At 34.4% G+C, this 12,919-nt stretch overlaps 2 protein-coding genes across 7 annotated transcripts; both read left to right on the forward strand.

The window, feature by feature from the left end:
• Positions 1-442: 442 nt before the first annotated feature.
• BUBR1 (BUB1-related (BUB1: budding uninhibited by benzymidazol 1)) lies at positions 443-4,632 on the forward strand. The gene is made up of 11 exons (XM_068606021.2): positions 443-871; positions 963-1,022; positions 1,855-1,999; positions 2,081-2,238; positions 2,592-2,676; positions 2,768-2,831; positions 2,913-2,967; positions 3,199-3,358; positions 3,481-3,563; positions 4,034-4,111; positions 4,202-4,632. Exons 1-11 carry the CDS (start codon positions 669-671, stop codon positions 4,263-4,265), a joined length of 1,155 nt encoding a protein of 384 aa, XP_068462122.1. The 5' UTR covers positions 443-668; the 3' UTR covers positions 4,266-4,632.
• Positions 4,633-5,244: 612 nt separating this feature from the next.
• LOC137806086 (splicing factor U2af small subunit B) lies at positions 5,245-9,842 on the forward strand. Of its 6 annotated transcripts, XM_068606027.2 has the most exons (5): positions 5,347-6,392; positions 6,664-6,759; positions 7,878-7,972; positions 8,474-8,571; positions 8,704-9,181. In XM_068606027.2, the coding sequence occupies exon 1, from the start codon at positions 5,533-5,535 to the stop codon at positions 6,340-6,342; it is 810 nt and encodes a 269-aa protein (XP_068462128.2). In that variant the 5' UTR covers positions 5,347-5,532; the 3' UTR covers positions 6,343-6,392; positions 6,664-6,759; positions 7,878-7,972; positions 8,474-8,571; positions 8,704-9,181. The 6 variants fall into 6 exon arrangements, with proteins under 6 accessions (XP_068462124.2, XP_068462125.2, XP_068462126.2 ...); XM_068606024.2 differs by lacking the exon at positions 7,878-7,972 and having other exon boundaries at positions 5,331-6,392; positions 6,659-6,759; positions 8,704-9,842; XM_068606025.2 differs by lacking the exon at positions 7,878-7,972 and having other exon boundaries at positions 5,331-6,392; positions 8,704-9,842.
• Positions 9,843-12,919: the final 3,077 nt, after the last annotated feature.

The raw sequence follows: 12,919 nt of genomic DNA on the forward strand, positions 1-12,919 counted from the left end.
CTTTTCAAAAGTTTTAGTCTCGTAATTTTGGATCCTTAATATTAATTATATTTAATATTATTTTTTTACACCAGTTATATCAATTAATAGTTTCCTTTTTCCAGTATTGATAAAAAATACTTAAAAATGACAGTAAAAACAGTTAGGAATTTAAAACTAATTTTTTTATAAAGATTAAAAATAAAAGACTAAAATCTTATTTAAACCTTAAATAATAGTTTCACATGGTGACAATTTATATATATATATATATTTTTTTTTTTAAATTTATTGAAACGTTTTTTTTTTTTTGTAATGAACCTAACTTCAAAGTAGATAAGATCGATATTAATTATGCTGTCTCATCTAACTTGAGTTCGAAACAAATAAATAATTAAAAAATAAAAAAGATTTTTTTCTTACAAAAATACTAAAACTAGAACTAATGCATAATTTATAAAATGTAGAACAAATTATTATCAACACACAAAAAGAAAAAGCAGTTTTATGTGTCCTTCAAGATTCAATAAGAACGAGACCTAACGGCTAGTTGGTGAGAACGAGCATTTGTAATAATCATTTATATTTTCAAAATTTGAACCACAAAACGCAACACCTTCATCTTCTTCCCCTTTTCCCATTCAGAGAGCGAAGAGAATCGTTTCAGTGCAGCAGCAGCAGCAGCAACAATGGCGGAAGGTGAGATCCACAGCACAGTAATCGATCCAGAGAGCGAGTTTCTGGCGTCGAAGAGAACCAACGGTCACGAGTGGGAGATCTTCAAGGAGAACGTGAGGCCGTTGAAGCGTGGCCGCAACGTTAACCTCCTCAACCACGCCCTCAACTCCCACTCCCACGCTCACCTCAAGAAATCCCTCCTCCAACACCGAAGGTTCACTCTCTCTCTCTCTCTCTCTCTCGCTCTCTCTTCTTCGTTCTCTTTCTGATCTCTTCTTCATCTCACTTCGTGTTCCTTCCAACAGAAACCTCATCGAAGCCATCGAAGAATACCAGGGCGACGACCCTCTCCTCCCCTGGCTACAGTCAGTATCTGCATCCCTCTTCGTTTTCTGTTAACCTTTTTTTTTTGCTACCACAAAAAAATTTGTTAATTATCAGTTAAATCATCTTATTTTTTAATAATAATAATGTAATTAGCATCATGGTTTAGTCGTGTTGATTGAAAAAGGAAAAAAAAAAGAGTTTGTTTTCTAGTAAATAATTCTGTGTGTCATTATAGCTAAGTTTTTATGGTGTTTATGGTTGAAATTTCATTTTTATCGTTATACACACTAAAATTAATCGTTCCACATGTCATAAGTAAATTCCCCTACATTAACCCCAAAGTATGTATTTGACACCTCAAATACTCTTGTTTTTGTCAAACAATTTCAGTTTAAATAATATGATGATGGAAAGCAAATAAACCAGTTAGTGTAAAAGTACTATTAAAACTAAAGAGAAGCTAAAAGATAAGGGTTCATGTTCTTCAAGAATGATTGATAGGCTTTGATTTACTCCTAATACCGTATTAAGAGATTATAATACCACCTTCAACCCATCGGTGCATCATAGGTAAAGAGACATACATTTATATAAACTAAAATACACAGGCAATTAAATGAGGATCCTTCAAGTGTTGTTATCTAATTTTGGAAAGTTAAAATATAAACGAGATAATATTCTAATTATATCTTATAAGATTTTTTCACCACTTAATCTTCTTTATTGGTTTTCTGCCCCATTGGATCGTATGATCTGTAGAGTAATTTGTTGATACAATTAGTTAAGAAATTAAGATGTATTAAATTAATAATTAATAATCATAATTAAGAAGAGGACAAAGTTTTTATTGGAGCTATTTTAATGTTGAAGGTGTATCAAGTGGGTTCAGGAGGCGTTTCCTCCCGGTGGAGACAGTTCGGGGCTGGTGGTGATTTATGAGCAGTGTGTGCGTGCCTTTTGGCATTCAGAGCGCTATAAGGATGATCTGCGCTACCTCAAAGTGTGGCTTGAATATGTGGGTGTTCTTGTGACAGTCTTGTGTGTATTAATGTGGTGATTACTGGAATTATTTGTGACAATTTAAGAAATGTTGCAGGCAGATAATTGCTTTGATGCAGACGTTATTTATGCTTTTCTAGAGGCAAATGGAATTGGAAAAACTCATTCCAATTTCTACATTTCTTATGCTTTGCACTTGGAGTCTAAGAACAAGTTTAAAGCTGCCAACCAGATATTCGAGCTTGGCATATCCAGGTAAGGACCCCTAATCTCTTGAAGCCTTTTCTCGTTTGATAATAGTTAGTTATATTGTGCATAATTTGGATAACAAATTAAAAAGTATTTTTGGAAGGGGACTAACTATAACTCAAACATGCTAAAAACAGTTGCGTAACTCCTAGTGCCTGTCTTCATTTCAAACCAATTTAGAAATGTTGGTGCATTTCCGTCCCTTATTACGCCTTGGGTTTTGGACTTTGTGGTTCACGGTGTTTTTTTTGGTATCAGCATCACATACTTCTTTGATGCCGTATTTTTCTATGAACATTTTTTTGAGTTGCAAACCTGCAAATGAATGCTGTACCTCATTTGATTGCTCCATTTTGCAGGAATGCTCAACCAGATGATAAATTGAAGGCTGCTTATAGAAAATTTCTTGCACACTCGCTGGCAAGGCCAACAACAACTAAAGATGTATGTGGTGTTCCAATTGAGTGCTTCTTTGAAGCTGTTATAGTTGTAAAATGATCTTTTGATCTATCTACTATATTCTTCTGTTGTCCAGGATTCAGTAGAAAAACTGGCACCCTCACGTAGCTTTGGAACTGTTCTTGGCAATCGAGAAAATCGTGAGTCCTTTACTTGGGGCACAATCATTTGTCTCAAAATCATGAATTTTGAATTCTGAACATCTTTCCCTGTGGTTGCAGGTTCTGCCCTGTCCACAACTTCTGATCTTTCTGCCAAGAATGATAGGAATGATAGGTAATATGATTGTTTCTTTGGCTTTATTTGGTTGGAGTTTGCTATGTGATGGTTATTTTTCAAATTTGCACATTACAGTTTTCTCTTGTAGAGAAATATATGAACTTTTAACCCAAAAGTACGCAACATTTCCTCCCTAGGCATTTCTAATGTGAAGGGTTTCTCAGCTCCTATGAGTTTTTATTTAGAATTCTTGATGAATGTCCATCATATTGTTCTCTCTTCATGTAGGACTCGAGCAACTCCATTTTCCATTTATAAAGATTCAGCTGCAACTGGTGAAACTGATCCTCATCAGCCAGACCAATCGCACTCTTGGCGCACACTTGGAGCTCGAGCTGACAGAAATAAGGAAAACAACGCAATTCCTGGCAAGTGGAAATCCTTCAAGGTACTAAATTTTCAACATTTTGCCTGCATTTCTTGGTTGCTCATAATAATCTTACAAAACTCTACTTAATTTTGGGTGTGTTTCTACTTTCATTTAATGCCCAAGTTATTGAATGATTTCAGATTCCACAGCGACTTGGGGCAAGATCTGGAGGGGCTGCTCCAGGTGCCTTTATCCCAGTGTTTGTTGATGAAGAATGTCAAGAGTAAGTGGAATTTGCACAAATTCAGTTTGGCTTTAGGGTTTAGGGACATTATTCTTTAATTTTCATATTAGCTGTAGTACACAACTTGTCCTTTGAGTTATGACCGAAATGGGATAGTCACGAAAGAAGTTATCTGACAATTACAGCAAATGAAGGGTAAATGTGCAAGATCCCTAAAGATTTTGCTTAAAGATGGGGTTAAAAAATACATTATTCCTTAATTTTTCATATTAGCAGTACACGACTTGTCCTTTGAGTTATGACCGAAATGAGATAAGTCACAAAAGAAGTTGTCTAAAAATTAAAGCAAATGAAGGGTAAAATGTGCAAGATCTCTCAAGATTTGGTCAAAATGTAGGGATTAAAATCAATCTTTACCAAAACATTGGGACATGAAACATATTTTATCAGCAAGAGATTATGTTATTCTGTGAAAATGAAGGTTTATGTGGTCTACATTGATTTGACAGTTCACAAAGTAAGAAAGAAGAGGGTCGCAAGTGCCCAAGTTTGAAAATTAGGCAGGAGGATGACAAGGAATTGAAAAGGTAATTTCACGTGGCAATATTTGGTACAGATGATTGAGCAGGGTCCTGATGAAATCAACTGACACATGCATATATTGTTGTTCCTTTCAGGGAAACAGAGCTGCTAAGGAAGAATCCACTACGCAACTTCCCTCAGAACAGCCTCCCCCGATAATTCATTCAACCTCTATGAATGCCATCATTTCTTCAATAAATTCTGGCTCAGCTTTCCCCTAGAAGGGCTTGGTCCACCATTTGCTTTTAAGTTGGTACTGGTGTTTCTGGTTAAAAACGATGTACGAATTGTTTGGACTGAGAATTTAAGAAATTTTTAATGTGTGCGAGCATTACTTCAAATCAATTCAGCAGTTCATTTGCTTTGTAAAATTAGTATATTTTTCACAAAAAAGGAAATAACTTTTAAGTTCAGTGTGAAGATTTCATGTTCTACCTTGTGTGTCTGGGGTTCGGGTGTTTTGTAGTTCATTTGCTTTGTAAATTTAGTATATTTTTCACAAAAAAGGAAATAACTTTTAAGTTCAGTGTGAAGATTTCATGTTCTACCTTGTGTGTCTGTGCTTCGGGTATTTATTGCTAAAATCCTAAAATTTTAAACACTAAACTAAATTGTTATTAAAAAAAGTGCGGAAAAATAATTATCATTAGAACGTGAATTTCACAAAATTGGTTTATAAGATGATTGCCCCTCTAATTGATATAAGATTTCTGTCACACTCTTTTTATGTCGAGATATATACATTTTGCGTATGAGTCTAAATATTTGTGTGTAATTCAAGAATAGTCTGGTAGTGAATGATACGATAGATCCATCAAATTTTGTTATACTAACTTTATATAAAAATTCTCTCCACTTATATACTGTAAATTAATTTAATATCTGGTTAACGCGAGATTTTTAACAATTGTAAAAAATAATAGAAATTCAAATATCAAATAATAAAAATTATTCTTTATTTTTTAATCACAATAAAAAATTATATAACAAATTTAATTTTATAAAATTAATATATTTCTTATTTTTAAAATTGTGTTAGTACTATATTAAAATTATTAAAAATTTAATAAATATTTTATGAATAGAATACTTTATCTATAAATATCGTAAAAATATCGGTGTACTTGAAAATACACTTAACTAAAATTTAAGATAAAAAAAAGAAAAAAAAGAAAGAAAGAGAAAGTGTATTGCTTTGTTTTAGTTAAACCATGAGCATACATTGATTGAGGAAGGGAAGAGACAGTTATAAACATAAACAGAAAGAGAGAGAGAAAGTGTGTGAGCAATTGCAAACCATTAATAGTTGGGTTCCATTAGAGTTTCTCAAACCCTAACCCAAACCAAATTCAATTGGCAGATTCCAAATCAACAAAATCAAAGCAATCAATCAGCAAAATCGAAGGAACCGATTCCTGATCGGAGCATGGCGGAGCATCTGGCATCGATCTTCGGGACGGAGAAGGACCGCGTCAACTGTCCCTTCTACTTCAAGATCGGCTCCTGCCGCCACGGCGACCGGTGCTCGCGGTTGCACAACCGGCCAAGCATCTCGCCCACGCTGCTGCTGTCGAACATGTACCAGCGCCCCGACATGATCACGCCCGGCGTGGATCCGCAGGGGCAGCCCCTGGACCCGCGCAAGATCCAGCAGCACTTCGAGGACTTCTACGAGGACATCTTCACGGAGCTCGCAAAGTTCGGTGAGATCGAGAGCCTCAATGTCTGCGACAATCTCGCCGACCACATGATCGGCAACGTCTACGTCCAGTTCCGCGAGGAGGACCAGGCCGCCAAGGCCCTTCACGCGCTCCACGGACGGTTCTACAACGCCCGCCCCATCATCGCTGATTTCTCTCCCGTCACCGACTTCCGCGAGGCCACGTGTCGGCAGTTTGAGGAGAACAGCTGTAACCGCGGCGGGTATTGCAACTTCATGCACGTCAAGCTCATCGGAAGAGACCTCCGTCGGAGGCTCTTCGGCCGCAATCACCGCGGCGGTGGAGGCTACTACCACATCAACCAGAGCCGGAGCCGCAGTCGCAGTCGCAGCAGGAGTCCAAGGCACCGCCGGGAGAGACGGGAGAGGGACTCCCACAGCGGCGGGAGGCGGGATTATAGAGAGAGGGACGGCGGTGGACGGCGGAGGCACGCCGAGAGTCCCGCCAGGGAAGGTAGCGAGGAGCGCCGCGCGAGGATCGAGCAGTGGAATCGGGAGAGGGAGGTGAAGGAGTGACTTTATCGATTCTGGTTTGCGGAGAATAAACCATCAATTTCGTTCTCAGAGTATTTACCCTGTCTCCTGAGTTGTTCCTATAGTAATGAAATTATTTAAGTGATCTGTGAAGTATTGAATATCTGCTGCATTAGTGTGTGTTTGGATAAATGTTTGAAAAGTACTTTTGAGTGTTAAACATATTTTGTTTCTTTTAGTTTGATAGTACTTCTAAAATGGGACTAATGGTAATCTAAACATGCTTTGCTATTAGTCGGATTTAAAAGATTTTCTATCGTCATGATTTCTGGTACTTTCTAATAGTTTTTTATTGTAGTTTAGGGACTCTTTAGGATGAAATTGATGGTTTACTCGCATGTGATTGTGTGCTGTTGCGGCAGCGCGAATAATGACCCCTCTCACTGTTGTGTTGTTACGGTAATTGATCTCTCTTTCTCTTGTGGTGTTTTGGTCGACAGAGATAAGAATGGAACCTCATAGTTTCCTGAGATTGTAGGATTTAATTAGTTTGGGGCTATGACGTACTGTATTTATTGTGCTGTTTCAGTTTTTGAATGTACGACGACTTTAATTATATTGAATAAGCTAGCTTGTGAGTGTTTCTGCTGAATAATATTGATATGGGTTTGGTTTAACGTTTATGATAGTTACTTTTGGTGATGGGGGGAGGGAATGGGGGGAGGGAATGGCGTTAACAGTTTGAAGAACCAGAGGGGAACTAGGAGCCTTAAAGCTGAAATTTGTAATGTTCTTTTTATTTATTGTGCCACATATTGTCATTTTCAGTCACAAATGCGAAGTGGGTAGTTCTTTTCTGGTGTGGTGGTGATCTCATACTTTCTCAAGGGACAATTTTTTTTTCCAGCTCATTGAATGTTTTGATTGTAGAAGTAATTGAAGGTATCCTGGTGGTAGAGTCAACTCTGTTGATTGGTTAAGTATTTTTTATAATCTAGATATAAGTTAGAGCTTTTGTTAGAGACCTCTACGGATTGTTTTTAGTTTGGTTTATTTCTGCTCGAGTTATGAATCAAAGGGTTTCAATTCTTCTGATTGATAAGTTTTGAGTAGAGTTGTGACCCTTACTACATTGGCTTTTACTTTTGTTGTTGCCCTTGTTATGCCGGATGGAAGCTAAGTAGGATGGAGGGTATCCATGTGTTTTGATGGCAAGTTAGGGCAAGCTTTGCGTCTGTGGGCTATTGGGAAATTATCATTGTAATAAATAATTGTATCACTTCCGGGATATGATGGTAAATTAGGACATCCTGTAGACTTGAATTTAAGTTGGTATTTGGTTTGCTGTTATGCAGTCAGAACATTTGGCCATTTTGAAGTGTGGCTATGACTTTACATTTGGGGCTGGGTGGTATTGTTTGTTTTCTGTTTGCCCTTGCTTTTTTTCAATAAGGACATGTTGATTATTCTGCCATATCTCAAATTTCTACCACATATCCAAGTGAGCAAGAGATCAATGATTGGTTTTTGTACTTCTCTGTTAATGCATCTTCTTCCTTGGTTGGTTATTCTTCCAGATTGTTTGTAGATTCAATTTGTTTTCATGCTTAAGAGGAGTTTAACCGAGGGCTCAAAACCAAAACATTCTCATTATCCTGTGATGGTGTGATCGGTGATGCTCTGCTCTCTTTCTGAATCTACACGTCTTCTTCTCCTCTTCCTCCCCAGTTCTCGCGTTTTCTCTTTCCTGTTCCTTTAACATTTTTTTTTTCCTGTCCATTTTATAAAATGATAACTTTAGTTATTTATTTTGAACGGTATTTTCTATAACCCTGTAAACCACCAATGAGTTGCATTGCAACCCGGTGTGCTAGTGGTAGCTATATGTTAAATATTCTGTGTTAACATGTGATCGATGAATGTTGTGAAGACATTGAAGCATGAAAATATTAAATGAAAAGTAAGCATGTAATATATTTGGAACTTAAAAGAAAACACTGCCATTAATTTAATTTTTCCTTTTTTATTCTTAAATTGTCTTTGGTGCTTTTTAGCCAAACATGTTTTTAATAGTTATTTGCTTGTGTGTGTTTTTGTTATTGTCTGAATTTTATCTCTTTCTGTTTGACTGAAGGATATTAAGATGTTTACAAGCATGCTTTTTGCCATGTAGGCTAGGTGCAATAGGGGGATTGGTTGTGCAGCGGATGTTCTTGAGATGTAGGGATTGCAATTCAAAGACTAACGAAGTTGGGGTTTGAATTGCCTCTTGTAAGACTGCACGTTTCTATTATTAGTATTTAAACATTTGCATGTGAGATTATTGGAGTCCTTTTCTTCGCATGCCATTTTTGGCTGGTCCACCTGTGAATTTATAACGTCCTTTCTTTCTTGTCTTTACAGCACTATAGGTATATAAAAGCATGTTTCGGAGAAATGTTTTTGATGAATCCAAGGGCTAAATACTGTACAAAAATGAGACCACTAAGATGGGCAACTTCTGCTTTGTTATCCTGGGATTTTTGCCACTTAGGCTATGGTGGTATTTGAGCTCTCCAAACCTAGGTTAGCATCAAGGCTTAGCGGATGTTTTGGTTTAACTTATTTAGGATAAACGGTCTCTCATTTCTTATGGTTCCTTGAGAGAGATTTTGCTTGCTAAATAAGCTATATTTCTCTAAATTTAAGTAGAACCAAGCCATCAATTTGTGCTAACTCCAATTGCTTTAGGTTATGTTTGGGAGTTTGGATTTGGAAAGGAAGGGAGGGGAGGAAATTTTTTTATTTATAATTTGATAATTTTTTACAAATAAAATGATAGATTTGTATAAATTTAACCTTTACATCTTTGATATAAATTTATATAAACTTGACCTATATATTTCCCCCCCTCACTGTTCTCCTTCAAAAGAAACACCCAGAGGATAATTTAGCTAGGCACCACTAGGCAGTGTGACTCAGGTTTTCTATGGGGTTTTCCAACGAAAGTTCTTATTATAAGAAAAAGAAGTTGTTCTTCCCGCATCAGTTAGGAAGGAACAGGAATTATCATCATCTGATATCATATAAAGTGCAAGCAGTCTAGGTTTCTGAAACCAGGATGAGGCCGGACAGATGTACAGAGCAGTATGTTCCCATTTTTGGTCAGACTACCTACCTTACCTCCTGTAACAGTTGAATTTTCTATCATATTACCATGTTTGAGTTGTTCATTTCTTAGAGGGGAGAAGGGTCGTTGACTATGGTATGTTTGGTTGAGAGAAAGAAAATAGTGACAGGGATATTTTTTCTGTTTGATTACAGCTTAAGTGGAAGGAGAAGAATAACTTGATTTCTAATATTAATTAAGTTTCAAAATTTTCCTTTCTTTCACTTTCCTTTTAAATCAATTTTCACACCACTCTCGATTCCTTTTTACTGTACTAAGCAGATCCTTGTGTGGTCTCTTTGATATGATAAAGAAAATTAAGGGAAAGGGAACCTTGTTTTGTTTTTCGAATTTTAGCTATCAGAAATAATATTTTCTCCCTCATTTTTTGTCACTTTAACTCATACGTGTTTTTTTATATTTTATTTTCTTTCTCTTTTTTGTCCTTACTTCCGAACACACCATTAGTATCAAATCTGAATAATATGATTATCGTCCATCAAATTTAGCTTCAATTGATTGAGTTCTGTTGTAAGCTGATTGACAAATAGAATTTAGGACCATACTGCCAAAGACAGTTTGAATAAACAACCAGCATAACTGGTTTTCCCTGCCTCTTCACTTCAGATTTCCCCAAACGCTGACATGGTGAATTCAGAAAGAGAATAACTGATCTTTTCACTTTTTAGCGTTTTAGGTAGACATGAATTTTTTCATTACCTTTTATAGTGTGATGTCTCTGGTATAAAATCTTGTTACTAAGTATGCATTGATGTTAATGAAATTTAACATGTTTTGCGCAAGATATAGGAATTCGAACAATTGGTGTTGATATTAATGCACTGTCTGCTGTTTGTGTTCAATTACCTGTTAGTGTGCTCTTATTTTTATATACTCTGTCAAAGATGGAACTTTGTTGGTTGATTATGGATCTGGGCTAATATATTTTTGCAAAATTTCTAAGCTTCCTAGAAAGGAGTGAAGTGGGGTGTGTGTGATAATAGAATGACTTATATTCAGTTTTAGTGCTCATGCTTTCGTGAATGTATGGCTTTGCTATGCTATAAAAATGTATCAGTATATTTCGTCTTTCAGTTTTCAAAATTAAGTAGTTTGATCTAATTATAATTTATCATCTAATTGTTTAGAGAGAATATAAATACAATTTTTCAGTTTTTCAAAATTAAGTAATTTGATCTAATTATAATTGTTCATCTAATTGTTGAGAGTATATGTATGATGTTAAAGTTTATTATCAAACATTGTGATTAACATTCTACAATTGGCATTTTTCTATTGCAACATAAATGAACCAAAATTATTTAATTTTCGATCCTTGTGGCATTAAACTTATAATTATATTTTCATTGGCATTAAAGTTGTATATTCATAAAACTATGAGGATTAAAAATAGATGAAAGTATACAGTTGTTCACAAAGTGCAGAAAGTAAAATGTGTTTGTGGTTACATGAAATGCTGATTCCAAACAGTTTTCCAAAATGGTTGGATGCCTTAATATATATTTTAGAAATGATTTTGACAAAATAAACGTTGTTATTGACAAAATCTTAACATGTACATCATGGAACTAGATGATATACACCATTGAAACACTGCATAGACCTCTGGATTCTATGCAAAGAACATATATCAATATTTCATCTGTGTAAAGACAGGATTTGTATTATTGTGAGTTGCATCAAATATTTCATGACTTATAAAACATGAACAAGACATATAAATATGATTTATAGATATATATGTAAATTATATTTTAAAGAAGATTTTAATTTATTATTTGAAAAAGTTAAATTCAATGTAGGATTTTGGTGAATACTCACTAACACTAACATATCCTCTCTTCATCACATATGAAGAAAGTTACTCTATAATGAAGCTTCAACATCATCCTTTCTCAAGGAACATGTGACAAAACAAATGAAGAAAATGCACTTACAGTATAAAACAATTTCATAGTATCATGCGAGCACAGATACCTATGAAAGATCAAATTGTTGAGTTTTAATAATAAAAAAACCCAAATCAATATTAATACCAAATAATTAAGCAATGATGACGTACTTAAATCTTGATTCCACAAGAAAACGTAAAAAATAGCCAACCACGCTCATTCAACTCTACGTGTAAAAGTCAACCTCCAACCCAATGCAGACAAAGAAAGTGGGTGAACTCTTAAATCATCAAAATCAATTCATGAATTCAAAATTCAACCAACGAAGCTACTCCGAAACCGATAGATTTCAAATATTTAAATACTTTAATTTTAATTAATCTCATTCCAACTTATTTTATTCTACATCAAATATTTTAATTGTCATCAAATTTTTAAAAATATTAATCAACTCGAAGGCAAGGTGGACCTATACTTTATAAATCAAAACATGGAAATTTTCAAAAAAAAATGTAGATGATTCTTTTTTAATTTTAAGTAATCTAATTAATCTAACAAAATTATAAAATTTAACTTTTTTCAAAAAAATTTATTTAAACAACATATTTTGTCATAAATGATTGTAGTTTTCTAAAAAAATAATTGACCTACTAAAATGTTCTATCCAAACGCAAGATAAGGAATTGAATAATCCATGGAAAGAACATATAAATTGTTATGGTATTATAGTCAAGTACGTTTCGACTATTCAATTTATTGAAAATTTTGGTAGAAAAAAGTATGTGCCACTTGCCAAATATAAAAGTAAAAAAAAAAGATTCTTTCTCAACTCCTAAAAACAATAAAATAATATTTTACAATAAAAAATAAAATAAATATAATTAAAATGAAGCATCCTAACACTCAAGTCTTATTTTTAATTGAATCATACATTTACATTTCACAACCCACAATTTTTTATATAATAACTTTCAATTCTATTATTTAATATTTTTTCATATATTTTAATTCCAAACCTTTTACATTAAAAATTATATACAACATCAAAAATTATAAATCATCATCTTCTTTTTAATTCTCACTCGAGTGGTGATATATTGACACTATAAACAATAATAAACATGCAATTGAAAAAATAAATAAATTAATATTTTAATTATATTTAATTTAAAATATTGTTATATTTTTATAATGGTTTGTCAAAGTATATGTATCTCCAACACCTCCCCTCACGTCGAGAGATAGGTCAAACACAAACACTCGCTAGGATAGGTTCGAAATGGCTCTGATACCATATTACGAAAGTGGACTTTAAGCCTAACTCAACCCCATAAAACCGGCTCATAGGGTTGAGGTTTGCACCCACATATATACTATGAAAAGTTCCTTGTCTCTAGTCGATGTGGGATCTCCAACGCAAACAAAGAATAATATACCTTTGACATTGTTTAAGTAATATAATAATAATTTTAAATTAAAAATAAAAATGAATAAAATATTATTTTATTAAGATATAAAGTGTACGTTTTCAGTGTTAATATATTAGCATTCATTTTAC

The sequence above is a fragment of the Phaseolus vulgaris genome, chromosome 3 (assembly GCF_051622355.1).
Source record: "Phaseolus vulgaris cultivar YP4 chromosome 3, ASM5162235v1, whole genome shotgun sequence".
Classification (NCBI taxonomy): domain Eukaryota; kingdom Viridiplantae; phylum Streptophyta; class Magnoliopsida; order Fabales; family Fabaceae; genus Phaseolus; species Phaseolus vulgaris.

Excerpts from the sequence above, each read along its gene's own strand:
- BUBR1 (XM_068606021.2), top strand. The coding sequence starts at position 669 with ATGGCGGAAGGTGAGATCCACAGCACAGTAATCGATCCAGAGAGCGAG. Across the intron at positions 2,677-2,767 it reads GGCCAACAACAACTAAAGAT|GATTCAGTAGAAAAACTGGC; the intron begins GTATGTGGTGTT and ends TCTGTTGTCCAG. Across the intron at positions 2,968-3,198 it reads AAGAATGATAGGAATGATAG|GACTCGAGCAACTCCATTTT; the intron begins GTAATATGATTG and ends CTCTTCATGTAG.
- LOC137806086 (XM_068606023.2), top strand. The coding sequence starts at position 5,533 with ATGGCGGAGCATCTGGCATCGATCTTCGGGACGGAGAAGGACCGCGTC.